A 15,000-nucleotide genomic window follows, 5' to 3' on the forward strand; every position below is an offset into this window, starting at 1 on the left:
GCCGTGGTGGGAAACACAAAGAGAATGTGAAACACTGTTACCAGAAATGGATGGAGGAGCAGGCCCAGAGCCTGACTGACAAAACAACTGCTGCGTTTCAGCAGGAAAGATCCCTCCAGCTCCATTCTCTGCTCCTCCGCCTGCAGAGGCCATGATTCCACCTCCCCCTAGTCTCCCAGGTCCTCCTTGACCTGGCATGGTGTCTGCACCCCACATGGGAGGCCTTCCGTGATGCCAATGATGGGCTCTCCTCCTCCTGGGATTCGACCACCCATGGGAGGCCACAGGCCCATGATGCCCAGGTCTCCAACGGTGAGACCTCCTGCCCGTCCTATGATGGTGCCCACATGGCCCGGCATGACCCAGCGAGACGGATAGGAGCAGAAGCGCTCTTTATCATTTTGTATTTCTGTTTTCATCACCAGGAGACCTTGGTGCTGAGCTGAGTGTTCAGTAGATGCATGACAAGGAACTTCCCTTCCAGACAGAGAGAACGCTTCAGAGGGAGAAGCACAAAAAAGAGCAGTTCTCACTTATATCATGAAATGTGAAAATAAAGTCGTCAGCCCTTTTAGTTAAAAAAAAAAAAAAAGAAAAAAAGAAAAAAAAAAAGAAAAGAAAATTCAACCCATTCATTTTCTTTCATTGGAAATCAGTGTTTTGGGGGTAAGTACATGGTGGTGAATATTCCCGAGACTCAAATGATCTTAAACATCATTCTTAATTCTTGACAGTCTAAGAAGAATACAGGTAGAAGGCAGCCAGACAAGACAAAACCAGGTTGATTTTTTTTTGGGGGGGTTCTTTTTTTCGGAGCTGGGGACTGAACCCAGGGCCTTGCGCTTCCTAGGCAAGCACTCTACCACTGAGCTAAATCCCCAACCCCAAACCAGGTTGAATTTAAAACATTTTAGAGTTATTAATTTTCATCTTACGGGTATGTTGCTTTGCGTGCGTGCGTGTGTGTGTGTGTGTGTGTGTGTGTGTGTGTGTGTGTGTGTGTGTGTGTGCGCGCGCGCGCGCGTGTGTAAATGTGTTGATTCAAGTGGCCAGAAAGGTTAGAAGAAATAGACTCAAGGGAAAAATATACTAATATAGTAATAGTTTTAGAAATGCTGTGGTTTACCATGCAGACATTGGAGGGGCAAAGCTAAGTCTACAGTGCTTTAAGAGGTAGAATTCCAGTCACTGAGAGAAGAAACAAACAGATCAGGGAAAATGCACTTCTGAATTAGAAGATATTTTTCTGAAACTTGGCATAAGAAGGGTTATCTGAAGTGGAAGAGGTCTTGTCTTGAAAGGGTCTGTGGAAACTGAAGAGACTAGTCAGAAATAACTCCTGTGTCATGTCTGCTTGGCCATCTCAAAGTGTCTCCAAACCCTCTCAAGTCTTCTACTAACAACCACTATCATGGGACTTAAATTACTGTTTGAAGCACGGAATATACTGTCTTACCGAAATGCTACTCTAACTTTTATCTGTTAAAAGCTACTGGACAGGATGGTATCTCCATTCAAATACTGAACCTTCTCAAACTAAACTGCTATAATTCAAAATGTCATACTAAAGTTCAACAGGGCTGGTGGTGCACTTCAGAGTTACAGTGATGGGCTAAGCATACATGAAGTCCTGTGCGATCTCCAGAACACACACACGCACGCACGCACGCACGCACGCACGCACGCACACGAGATGTAGAGACACAGACAGACACAGAGACACAGACACAGGCAGGCAGACAGGTAGACAAACACAGACATACACACACAAAGAGACAGAGAGAGAGACAGAGAGAGACAGAGACATAATACAAATCACACGTACACATCCCAGGAAATAATATTTAATATGATGCTGACTGCTTTGTAGGCGTTAAAGAGGTCCCTAACACTAAAGAGTACATATGTTTTATTTCAAATGTGTATAGAAGGTTATTTGGCAAAGGCAGGAACACCTTGATGACACCGAGTCACGTTTACCTGATGCTGGGATAGACTTGGAGGTGTTCACAACGCTGGTCTCCGATGTGCTCTGCAGCTCCCGAGGCCGGGGGAGGCACTGCTGCTGGCCCACGGCACCATCTTCACCATCAAACGGCCTTTTCTGGGCAAGTCCCTGCTTCTGAAATGTCAACTTCAAACCACCTTCCTATTAAAAAAGAAAGAATTTAAAACCATTATCAAGACAGAAAATGTTACCAAAACCTTACTATAGGATATCAAGAAAAATATTTTACTTAGAAAGAGTGAAGGCAAAAACCCCTGATAGTCCTGTGGGTCCTGTTCACAAATCAGCAGGAGCACACTCATCACGTCCGTGCACACTCATCACGTCCGTGCACACTCATCACGTCCGTGGCTACTAACCAAAGTTTTTCATGTGGGAGGTACAGAACTCAAACTTTTCAGGGGCAGACAGACACCCTAGGTACATCGCTTGTGACATTTTTAGTGGCATCACCCACACATACACATATAGACTGGTATGAAGTATGGCCTTCCTATGTGTCTTCAAGTTGCCTTCCCTTTCTCCCTGCTTCTCAGCCTTTAAAGGGCCATGGTATATATGTGTACTCCACAGTAAACCTCAGATTTATTTTAGACAGCAAATAATTAAACTTCAAAGAACATATTAAAATAAACATTCTTAATAATGGGGCACATTAAATGTTTGAGAGGGAAAGTACATTGATATACCACATAAATATTAAAAAGGCCAGTACAGAAACAGTCACATTGTTCAGGAAACACCGTATTCAGAACTGTTCTCAGGAGAGAAGCCTACTTAGTGATGGCCCCTTAGTGGGATGCTCAACTTGAACACCTACTACTTAGTGATGGCCCCTTAGTGGGATGCTCAACTTGAACACCTACTACTTAGTGATGGCCCCTTAGTGGGATGCTCAACTTGAACACCTACTACTTAGTGATGGCCCCTTAGTGAGATGCTCAACTTGAACACCTACTACTTAGTGATGGCCCCTTAGTGGGATGCTCAACTTGAACACCTACTACTTAGTGATGGCCCCTAGTGGATGCTCAACTTGAACACCTACTACTTAGTGATGGCCCTTAGTGGGATGCTCAACTTGAACACCTAGATACAAGGAGGAGGCAATGCAATACCCTGAGACAAGTACGTGAAGGAGGAAGGAAGGAAGGAAGGAAGGAGAGAGAGCAGGCGGCCATTGCAGAAAAGCATGCTGCACACCGCAATCGCAACCAGGCCCTAGGGCAATAAAAATGCACATACGTCTTTGATTTTCACTGTAAACTCCTTTTCTCGTACATGCTTCTTCACCTTTGACATCTGTGGTGACTGTTCATGCTCTTCTTTGACAGCCACAGCTGGGGGCGTGGGGACACTGGGCTCGCTGTATTCTGTAGCTGCTCCGGGACTGTCCAGCAGTTTTGTGGTATAGAAAGACGCCACTGTGTTAGCATCATAATGTCTTCTAGCTGACGGCCACTTCCCTTTCAGAACTGTTTGACAAATACTGTCCAAGCGGTTGATCATTACCCGGTCCTAGAAAAGCAGGTAACACCAAGGTATTCTTTTAGTAATTAAGCCAGACTGTTAGAGCAAACAATCTAAGAGCTTTGATGGTTTAAGTCAGGTATAACCGTGTGTGTAGTATGCTTATACATTCTCATATGTATTGTAATTCTGTATATTATGTAAGTGCAAATTCCCTTTGGTGATGTTCAAAAGAGTTATACCACAAAGATATATTTATTATTTTAATAGTTTATTCCTTCAATTAAGTGTTATGTATTTTAGGCTGTCCTTAATAGCCCAAGGATCCTCCCAATTGTTTGAATTATAGAAATGTAATATATGTGTGAACCACAAGAGCCAGTTAAGCCTGTGGCTCTGAACGTGTGGGGCTGCATCTGCAGACGCAGGGTACGAAAGTAATACTTAGACATGTAGAGAGAGAACAGGCTCCTTCATCTCTAACCTCTCAGCCTCCTTCCCAAAGACCCTGACTAGTCTAGTCCACATGGGGACCACAGTAATCCAGATGTGGCTGCTTGTACCACTGAAAGTATCTATTTACAATGAACTTTTTGGTAGGTCACAACTTCAAAAAGCATTCACTGTCCTTCATTCTAAACGCTCTAAAGTTACATTGAGAAGCATCCACGTGTAGATATAACTCATTTAATAGGCAGAAATAATTTATGCTTTTCATGGAAATACCAAAATGTCATCATAAATTTATTGTGACCTATTTTTTCATGTAAGACTATCCACCATTAGGCCAGATGTGGTGGTGCACATCTTTAATCCCAGAGCTCCAGAGGCAGAGGCAGAGAGGCAAATGTCTGTGAGTATGAGGCCAGTCTGACTGCCAGAGCCATACACTAAGACTTGGTCTAGGAAAAAATCAAATCAAAACAAAACAAAACCACCACCACAACAACAAAACCAAAAACCCAAAGAGAAAAGAATGTCTACCACCAAAGCTAGTCATAAAAAGCAATAACCTCTCCTTTTACCTTCGGCCAGTATGAGGCTGCCAGCATATATCCGCCCTGTAACAAGTGCGCGGACTCTGGTGCTCCATTGCTTGCCTGGAAGCTGTCCTGGGTTCCGTCCTGGGTTTCGTCCTGGGTAGCGCTCAGTGACGCGACACTTTCCTCGTCATAGGCTTTCGCGTGAGGCGTACCTTCTAAGGACAAGTCACAGTCACCTTTTACAATCTACATGCATACTATTACAGTCCTACGCAATTCCTTACATTTCTCAGTTCTCCAAATAAGATAACACTTAGCCGTGGGCATGCTCACTGTCATAGCCCTGGAAGTCTTACTACAGAGCTGTGACAAGGAACTCCAGCTCCAGTGGACAATGAGGCTCTGTAGGCCACAGTGGCCCCTGGCCAAGCCTGGTGTGGCTTGGTTCTTGTACCTGAGCTGCTGCTGCTGCAAACACACCCCAGGAAAGGGCCACCAGATGCTGCCACCGCTCTGCCGGGAGGCCTCGTTCTTACTGTACATTGTCCTTCTACGGACTGGTGACAAGCATGGTGCGATAGATACTCGTTTGTCTATTTAATCTAAGGTTCCTGGAATTTGCTATAAACATTCTTTATTTGTTCATAATAAACTTGTTCTGGGGACAGCAGTAAATTTAAGGCAATCACAAAGAAGACAAGCTGTTATATAAAACTCAAACTCCCCATTCCACTGATCTACTGGGCAATGCTTGACCACAGAATAGGGATTGTGTAACTCCAGATTCCTCAATCATGATTTTCCAAGAAAAGTGATAAGCCCAAAACTTAAGCTTATGAGTTTAAGCATGCGTCAGCTATTTCGAGCAAGTTCTATGCGTTTTCATTTGAAAAGCTGTCATAAAGATAACAAATGTGTGCATGTACCTCGCTTTTGGACCTCTTCTTCACTGTCACTTTCTTCGGATGATGATGAAGAAGATGATGATGACGAGGAGGAGGATGAGGAGGAAGAGGAGGATGCCGAAGAACAAGATGAGGATGAAGAAGAGCTAGAGCCTGATCGAGAGTGTGAACAAGAGGAGGAAGAAGAGGAGGAGGAGGATCTGGAAGAACACGATGAGCGCTCAGAGTCAGAGTCAGAATCAGAACTGGATTCTGACCCTCTTTTGTGGACTCTCTGTTTCTTAGAAGCTGGATTTGGAGTTAGGGGTTCTGTTCTGGCTGCAACCATGCGTCTGTCTGTTTCACTTTTCCCACCAGATTTCTGTTCTCCAGGAGCCTGTGATAAAACACCGTTCTTTGGACTTACAGGCTCAGATTTAACTCGTGTCCTTGTTTCCATAGAAGACATAGATTCTTCTTCAGAGGACTGGGGCTCTTCTGCAAGGCTTTCACTCTTAACTCTCACGTCCTCTACAAGAGGCCCTTTAGCACCTAGCAGTCTAGGCGAAGAGGTAAGAGGAGAAGCAGAAAGTACTACTTGGTATTGCTGTAACAGTGGGGTGGAAGTCCTTGAGTGAGTCACCTTGCTCTGACTGTAGCTCCTCTGAGCAGCCATAAATGAGAGCTCAGGGTCACGCAGAATGTGATAGTCGGTCCGGCTGACTCCATGTTTGGCAGCACCAATAAGCAAATCCCTATCATGAGAGCCGCATTCCCACCAGATAGGTAAGTCTGGATTCGGATGGCAAAGCTTCAAGCGTTCAAACAACTGTGGGTGGCGAAGGGCCTGCTCCCGCACTTTTCTAAGAAGTTCAATGCGATACAATGTCCTAGAAGCTCGTTCTTCTGTGATTGGTTGAATAAAAATATTTGGATCGACCAATTCTATATCAAAACAAGGACCAAAATATTAATCTCAAAAATGTGTTAGGGAGATTTCACACAAGGTAACTTTAAAAGCCTCTATACATCATTATAATTTCTAGTACTGTAAATGTAAAAATTATTTTTAAAATTACTAAAATTATGAAACATAAAATATTTGTATTTTAAAATGACTAACATGATCATTTCAGAAGTATATTGCCGTGAATAGGAATTTATTTTTAAGAACTTCTCTAAGCTTACTTATAAATACATCTAGAATGGTTCAGTGATTCCCAATAAACAAATGAAATCTAGCACATCTTATAGTGCATAAGGTAACTTAGGTTACAAAGACAGTTTGTTTGTTTGTTTTGTTTTTTGGCCAGGGTCTTTGTCTATCCCTGGCTGTCCTGGAACTCAGCCTCAAACTTAGAGATCCACCTGCCTCTGCCAACCCATATGTACCACCATGCCTGGCAACAACAGAATTTTTAACGTTTGAGGGAAAACGGTCTGTCAGCCAAACATCACACAAATTACTAGGGAAACGAGCTTGGCTTCAGCATTAGATCACGGTACGTTTGTTTTGATGTGGTCCTACCTTTTGAATCCAGTTAATGGCTCTTGGAAATCACTTAAAAGATAATGTGCTATCACACTAATGCAAGAACCAACCTGGAACTCACAACAAAAACATGCATAAAGTTTGAACAAAAATAAAGTGTTGGGTTTATAATTTATAGGTTACATCTATAACTGACTCCAAATGAGGACGACTTCTTCCTCACGGAATCTCACAGAGAATCTACTGCACACAAGACGGAGTACATAGAAGGCACTAAAAACAGCAGGTTGATTTTTTGATTTTTTATTCTATGCATCTGGAGTTTTTTGCCTGCTTGCACATGCGTGCAACCATGTGTGTGCTTACTGCCAAAAGGGCCAGAAGAGGATGATGGGTTTCCTGAAAACTGGAGTTACTGATGTTTGTTGGACACTGTGTGGGTGCTGGGAATCAAACCTGAGTCCCCCAAAGGAGCAGCCAGTGTTCTCAACCAGAGTCATCTTGCCAGCCCACAAGTAGACTTTTGAAAATTTGAGCAGAAATAGGATTTGTGAGATTCCAAGTTATTTGTTAATTATGTGGGAAAACATAAAGTAGAAAAATATAATCATAAACTGTGTTGACTTAGTGACCCAGATGAGTACCACCCTGACAGCAAAAACCTTACGACATTATTAACAAACACAGCATCAAAACCTGCAACCAAGTGGGCATGGTGACACACGGGTGACAATCCTGGCACTGTGGAGGCAGAGGCAGGTGCATCTCTGTGAGACAGAGGCTGGCATTGTGTGCCAATCAAGACCTTGTTTCAAAAAAAAAAAGAAAGAAAAGAAATGATACATTGTCTGATCAAAACTTAAATTGGAACAGAAGGAAATATGGCAAAATTACTTATGATATTTAGGTCCTTTATGATGAGGAACAGTGAGAAGACTCAAGTACCAAATGGGTGCCCTAGAACACAAACGTACATCAGAGAAGTCAAATGGGGGAGAGATGCCTATCATCCCACAGTGGAAGGACTGTGACCCAAGGCAAGTTGCATTACAAGTGGGGACAAGGCCAGACAGGCTACATGGCAAGACCCTGTCCCAGACAAGCATCAACCTCCTTCCCCCAGAAATGTACAGGGGTGAAAAAAACCCTGGTAAAATCCAAACTCAGATAGCATAGCATAGCATTCGGGAGGCTGAACTGTATCTGAACTTAAAAAAGGCAATTTGTTTTCCTTGCCATTATTTCCGAGGAGCACAGGATAACTATTTATTTAGTTCTACGTTATACATGTCAATAAAGCAGACTGAAACCACCCTGGATTTCCTGACACTAGATAATCAGGAGATTTGCTACATCATTTGGCAAACTGGCAGTAGATCTTGTAGGAAAAAAAAAAAAAGCAAAAACACAAACCCGGATCCACCCTTGCTTTTGTATCCATCCAATTTTGTGTCCTATTTTATCTAAACCTGTCACGTTCGGTTTGTGGTACCCATGCTCTTGGTTGTGTGGTCAGCCACTGGAGCACAGGGGACCTACTGGGGCCACTTCCTTAAAGGAAACTTGACTGTTCAAAGCTCCTTAGCTGATCCCCCTCTCCGTATTGGGGTTCTTCCTTGAGTTTGCACAGGTCTTACACACAACGTTACAGCCAGGAGGACTGGAACGACCGTCAGAGCCAGAGGCAATGGCTCGCCACAAGGGAGCAATGCTTTCTTGAAACAGCACAATTTATTTTCTTTTTGGTTTTTGTTAGAGAGAAGACCTCTCTACATAGCCCTGATTGGCCAAAAACTTATTATGTAGACCAAGTGGCCTTGAACTCAGAGATCCACCTGCCCCTGCCCAGCTAATGCTAGAATTAAAAAAGTTGTTTTCTTCAAGTTTGGTGGGCATCTTCTCTCTTTATCTCACTGTGGCAATTAGGTCCAGGGAACAGGAGTCTTAGCAACATAACTTGTTTACAGTTCTAAAAACTTATAATTTCTTAAATTTAATATTTTTCTTTGATTTATAAGGGGGACGTTATACACACCTTCTTTGGAAGGAAGACGACAGACCCTCCGACACATGGCCATGAATGCACACAAGTACTTCTCCAGACTGTTATCGGTTTTCTTGTGCAGCCGAGCCAGAGCTCGGAATTTTGTCCAATCAAACTGTCCTCTGTCTGGGTCAAAAACTACTCCAAATGTAGACACAACTCTATAAAAGTCAGCTTCTTCTCTCCTTGTCCATCTACATTGAATCAGATTGAGATAAAAAATACATGCACATCACTAGAATATTAATGGTGAAAATAATGACTATAACACAGATTTAAAACGCTTATAGTACTTAATGCCTGACAGGATTAAAGCCAGATTTTAGCCTTGAAATATAATTTAACTGTTCCTTCAGTCATTGCCAAGTGGCTTCTGCATTACTTACTAGATGAGAAAAAAATACGCATAGCATACAAAATTATATGACCCTGTCCTGAAGTAAAATTAAAGTGTTTTTAGACACATTTGCAGTATGCAATACTATTTACTGTTGCATGTGTTACAGAAAGAATTTTAGGAGGCCAGAGAAGACAGACTTGAGTGATCAAGAAAACCATTAATGATCAAGAAGATAAAGAAGTGTTTTGTGTTTGCCACCAAATCTGCTCTAGGATACAGATGGTGCAAAATGAAGAGACCCTTGCAAGCTGTTCTCCGATGCCTGTACACACACACACACACACACACACACACACACACACACACACACACATAAAATAATGTAAAAAGCAAACAACAACAACAACACCAAAACCCAACCCCCAAGTTTATCATGGGTGAGCGGTGGCATGCTGGAGAGTAAGATGGGACAAGGTTACAACGAGGGTGGAGGGAGAGGCGTGGAGTACGTAAAACAGGAGGTATTCTGCACCTCAAGGGGCTGACAAGTATTTTAGATCGACAGACAGAGCTTCTATTGAGAGGGAGCAGAGTGGAGCTGGGGCCTAATTACAAAGCTCCAGGGCCCAGAATGTGAGCTCTTTTCAGAGGGGGCTCCTGACGCACAGAGGGTGTGCTTCCGTCACACTCGCACATTTTCACACAGCACACATCTGCACACTAGTGCCCTTGCTTAGCTCACACTCACACATCTTCATACAGCACACATCTGCACATTAGTGCCCTTGCTAAGCTCATTCAACTTCTGTGTTAACGAAAAAAATGGCAAAGGCTTTTGAAAAATGTTAAAGGCTCACTTTCCCGTAGTCACACATCCATGCTCATAATGTTCAATTCTCAGAACCTATGTGAGACGTTTACTGTGGGAGCTAGAAAGTTACTCAACAGTCAGAGCGCGTTTGCTCTTGCAGAGGACCTGGGTTCAGGTCCCAACACCCACATAGCAGCTCACAATCATGTATAATTTTGATCCAATGTTGCCTTCTGACATCTGTGGGCACCAGACACACTCATGGTGTATATACATATTTGTAGACAAAACTCTGAGACACATTAAGGGCGGGGGTGATATAGCTATAATGTAAAATATAGCCTGAGAAACTAATTGAGTCATGGATTACAGACCTGGGTGTAAAGAATGCACTGGGGATGAAGGACCTACTAAAGATTATTCAGAACAGAAATAAACATTAAAATTAATAGTGATTATCATCACAAAAATTGCAACTGAAAAGAAGACATAGAGAACATATGCCATCATAAAATCTCGTATTCTATTGTGGTAGTGGCTTAGTTAGTTAAGTAAATGCTATTGAGCACAGAAAAGGGAGAAGATGATGTTATCCAATACCTATTAATAACCTAGTTGAACAGGTCACATGGGCTGTGCTACAGACCAGACAATGAGGGGCCTTCAGGTAATAGAGACAAAGACAAACTGGGGACTAAAACTAAGCAGGGCATTCTTGGCGAGAGGAAGTTGTCGTAAAGTTAGAAATGCAAAGTCAAGCATAGCAGAAGGGGGCTCACGGGGTCAGAGCACTGACTGCTTTCATAGAGAACACAGCTTCCATTCCAGTTCCAGGGGATCTGATGCCCTCTTCTGGCCCATGTGGGCACTGTATCACATGGTGCACAGACAATCATGCAATACATGTAAAAAATAATACTAGGGGCTAGAGATGGCTTAGTGGTGAATAGCACTTCCAAAGGACCCAACTTTGACTCCCAGCACCCATATTAGGTGGCTCACAAATGCCTTTACCCCAGCTCCAAGGGGATCCAACACTCCTTGCTTCTTAAGGTACCTACATTCCCCTGGACATACCCACAAAGTTAATAGTAATCAGAAGAAATCTTTAAAAAAATAACTAAATCTTTAAAAAGCCCAAACCTAATTGTAATAGTCTTTGAACTTAGACTTCAGGGCATAACATTTTCTACTTATATAAAACAGTAAGCAATCAGATGTCATGAAAACATCATTTTAGGAAAATGAATCAACATCTAACAGACTACGGGGTGGGCACAGAGGACATTAATGGTAACAACAATTGATTACCAGTGGAGATGGCATCTGCTTCTCTTCCCTTAAGTCTAGACTAGGCTGGTTCTGTGATAGTTTTTGCCATAGGAAGGTGGTGGAATGATATTTTGTAACTGATGAGAACAGACTTTAAGAAGTCGGCAACATCTATCAATCGACAGTTTATTATATATCTTGGCAACTGATGGAGCATACCACAAAGAGAAGTTTTACACTTTAATCATTGGTTAGTTTGTAGGATATATTTGTTTGTGCGAATATAAAAAACAACTTAAAAAAACCCCTTAGGTGCTGTATACCAGAGTGAAAAAGAAATCAACTTAGTATCTACCGACAAGGGAACAGTTCTGTAAATTCTAGAATTTCCACACAATAGACAGTTAAACAGCTATCACTACCTCAGTGTGTAAAGTGCTTCTTCCCCTTCTGACCTCCTGAGGCATCAGGCACAGACACATACACACACGTAGGTAAAACATGCACACAAATAAACATACATGAATAAACCCTGGAAAGATATTTTAAGGAAAGAAGTGGGAACTTTGTGGTTGAGAAACTTCCCTGTCTTGCTTTGTTTTAAAGATAGTGCCTCTCTACACAGTCCTGACTCTCCTATAACTCCCTTTTAGACCAGGCTGGCCTCAGACTCACAGCACTGTGCCTGTCTCAGTCTCCAGAGAGTCCGACTCCCTGTTGTAATGTCTCCCACTCTGCCTTCCACAACAGTAGCTGCAACAACTCACCCTTTTACAGAGGAGAGGTGGATTGCTTTCCTTTCATTTTTAAATTTTATAAATGTTTTAATGTAAAGGAAGATTGACAAGGCTCTATTTATTATAATTTAAGTTTTAGATCTATTTAAAATTTAAATTTTTATACAATTTAAAATTGTATAAAGAAATTTTATCTATGCCTTTATTCTTAATATTTCAATGTTAGTAGAAATGACAACGCTGATGAAATATGAATTGCAAACATAAGACAATAATCTTTGTTAGTTTTTTCATAATTCTGCTTTTGTCAGTGAATGAGTATATGCATGCATATATATATATATATATATATATATATGTGAGCCTTTTGTTTTGACTATTAGGATCACAATCGAACAACTTCATAATCTTCCAAATGAACACACATCCGTAGATACTGTACATTAAAACTGCTATGGTCTTACCTCTGCTGTCTTTCTATCTTGGCTGCCATTTTAGGGTTCAGGGCTGCTTCTTCATAAAGAGGCTGCATGACACTGGCAGGCACTGAGAAGGTTGGCTGTGCTTGCTGGATGTGTCTGTTTTTATTGGTTCGCTGGTACGCAGTGATGAGGCGTCTCAGCCGTGTGGTCAGAGCTGATGGGGTAGGCCAGTACACTTTGTCCCCTTCCATCAACTGACCCTCTGTGTTTAAGGAAACTTACGTTAGTAACAGTGATACAACCTAAGCAGATACTGTATGACACTCACAAAAAATGAAACTTTCTATTCATTACTTTCTTTCTTTCTGATTATAGGAAGTAAACCAACTGAATCTTTCTCCATAAAATAGAGCTGCTGGGTCTGGTAACACACACCTTTAACCCTAGCACTCAGGACACAGACAGGCAGATCTCTGAGGTTAAGACCAGCTTGGTCTATAGAGTGAGTTCCAGGACAACCAGGGCTACATAGTGAGTGAGACCTTGTCTCAAAAGAAAAAAAAAAAGTTGATAGCCTTAAAAAGCATTGCAAGAGGGGGCTGGGGATTTGGTTCAGTGGTAGAGCGCTTGCCTAGCAAGTGCAAGGCCCTGGGTTCGGTCCCCAGCTCCGAAAAAAAGAAAAGAAAAAAAAAAAGAAAAAAAAAAAGCACTGCAAGATAAGAGTTACTCACAGTAAGAGGGGTATGATGGAAATGGAGTCAGGATGTTACCTATTTGAACAGAATTTTTCTTGCATAGAAAATACAACTCTTGGAATTCCAGGCCTAATATATCATGCTGCCTTGCATGATATGGCTATTCAATGACATAAGTAAATTAATTAAAAGCCAAACAGAAATCAATGGGACACTTCATACTGCAAACCCAGGGAACATAAAATTATCTATTGAATTTATATTAATTTGTAATCAAAGCATTTTTAAAGCCATTAGGTAGAAAATTTAAAAATCCACTGAAGACTGGGAATATAGCTCAGTTGGAAGCGTGGTTGCCTAGCCAAGCATGAAGCCCTGGGTCTGTTATCGCCAGCCGTGTATGGCCGAGATGAGATATGCTGCAACCCTGGCTCTTGGGAAGATCAGATACTTAGTGTCATCTTTAGCTATGTAGTAAGTTTAAGGTCGGTCTGGGTGACAGGAGACCCTGTCTAAAAACACAATTACCCTAAAAATCCCAGCAAAACACCACAAAACCAAAACATCAGTCAAAGCAGAACCTGCTCGGCTGGCTTTGTGAGTAAGAGTAAGGCTGTTCCCTGATGCACATCAGGAAGTAATAAGAAATTAAATGCATTATTATTGCACTAATATTTAATGATTTAACCAAGCTACAGTCAACAGTGTCTAGTCTATAAGTCAAGGCTTCGCAAAACCTAACAGTACTGTTACATTCCCAGGGCAAGTTTCTATGCAAATTATATACAAAAATGTGATGTGTTCATGAGGATGTGAATCCATTCACAGCTCTGCTAAGGGAAGAAGTGCAGCCTACCTCCATCTGCTATGACCAGATCTCCCGGGGAAGAAACGTCATCCTTTAAAAGAGACAGACATTTGTCACAAAGTAACTGGATTAGAATTTAAAAAGCAAAAAACAAAACAAAACAACAACAAACCACAGAAAACAAAACTTCTTTATAAGAGACCTCTCTACTTCTTTATAAGAGACCTCTCTACTTCTTTATAAGAGACCTCTCTACTTCTTTATAAGAGACCTCTCTACTGCTTTATAAGAGACCTCTCTACTTCTTTATAAGAGACCTCTCTACTTCTTTATAAGAGACCTCTCTACTTCTTTATAAGAGACCTCTCTTTCAACACCTTTCTCAACACACCTGACCTGTGAAGTAACCCAGGAACTAAGTGAACTAAGATTTTGGTCCAGTCCGTTTAGCAAAAACAAAACACAACTTCTTGGCTGAACTCTCACACTTACCGTTTCTCCCTAGAACCTCTATATTTTAAATCAGGCACTAGTCCCTTCTATAGGAGGAAGCCAGTTCCCCTCCTCTGGTCCTCTTTAGCCCTGAGCTGCCTTGTGTTTTACCGTTGAGCTGCTTTTCACAGTCTGTACATTGCCTAAAAGATGTACTCTAATTCCTGTGTGCCAAACGGTCCATCTTTCTTCAGTCTGAGCTGTGTGTGTGGACTCAGCTTTTACCCAACAATGGAACAGTTCTACTGAACGTCCCTGTGCTGCCTTCCATTTACATTGGCAGTTGATTCCAAGAACCCCATTCTTACTGCTGGGGAAGCAGGGTAACCCACCCCCGCGGGAGTCTTGTTTGCTCTGATTACCTTTGGAGCACCTACAGATGTATCCAGATGTGAACTTCATTCCCCTAATACTAAAGGTCATGTCTTTTCAACTGGCACCTCATTCAAATAGTGCCCCTTCTGCACAACAGCCATATTCCTTTGGAATGTCTGCTTGGCAGACGGCAGGCACAATCGTGCTACTGCACTTCTCAACTTTTA

General features: G+C 42.1%; 1 protein-coding gene and 1 pseudogene across 14 annotated transcripts in view; one reads left to right on the forward strand and one right to left on the reverse strand.

The window, feature by feature from the left end:
• Positions 1–523, forward strand: part of LOC108348876 (U1 small nuclear ribonucleoprotein C pseudogene) — a 3,066-nt pseudogene extending 2,543 nt beyond the window's left edge.
• Positions 1–15,000, reverse strand: part of Chd9 (chromodomain helicase DNA binding protein 9) — a 223,110-nt gene that overhangs the window by 18,123 nt on the left and 189,987 nt on the right. For 11 of the 14 annotated variants that reach the window (XM_063278586.1, XM_039098055.2, XM_039098054.2 and 8 more), the window contains 7 exons: positions 14,015–14,057; positions 12,506–12,725; positions 8,873–9,075; positions 5,388–6,290; positions 4,504–4,676; positions 3,254–3,526; positions 1,981–2,149 (listed from right to left, as the gene is read on the reverse strand). In XM_063278586.1, the coding sequence (XP_063134656.1) occupies positions 1,981–2,149; positions 3,254–3,526; positions 4,504–4,676; positions 5,388–6,290; positions 8,873–9,075; positions 12,506–12,725; positions 14,015–14,057 (1,984 nt within the window). The remainder of the gene's footprint in view (positions 1–1,980; positions 2,150–3,253; positions 3,527–4,503; positions 4,677–5,387; positions 6,291–8,872; positions 9,076–12,505; positions 12,726–14,014; positions 14,058–15,000) is intronic. The other 3 variants (XM_039098062.2, XM_039098064.2, XM_039098060.2) reach the window with 2 other exon arrangements.

The sequence above is a fragment of the Rattus norvegicus genome, chromosome 19 (genome assembly GCF_036323735.1).
Source record: "Rattus norvegicus strain BN/NHsdMcwi chromosome 19, GRCr8, whole genome shotgun sequence".
In the NCBI taxonomy this organism is placed as follows: Eukaryota; Metazoa; Chordata; class Mammalia; order Rodentia; family Muridae; genus Rattus; species Rattus norvegicus.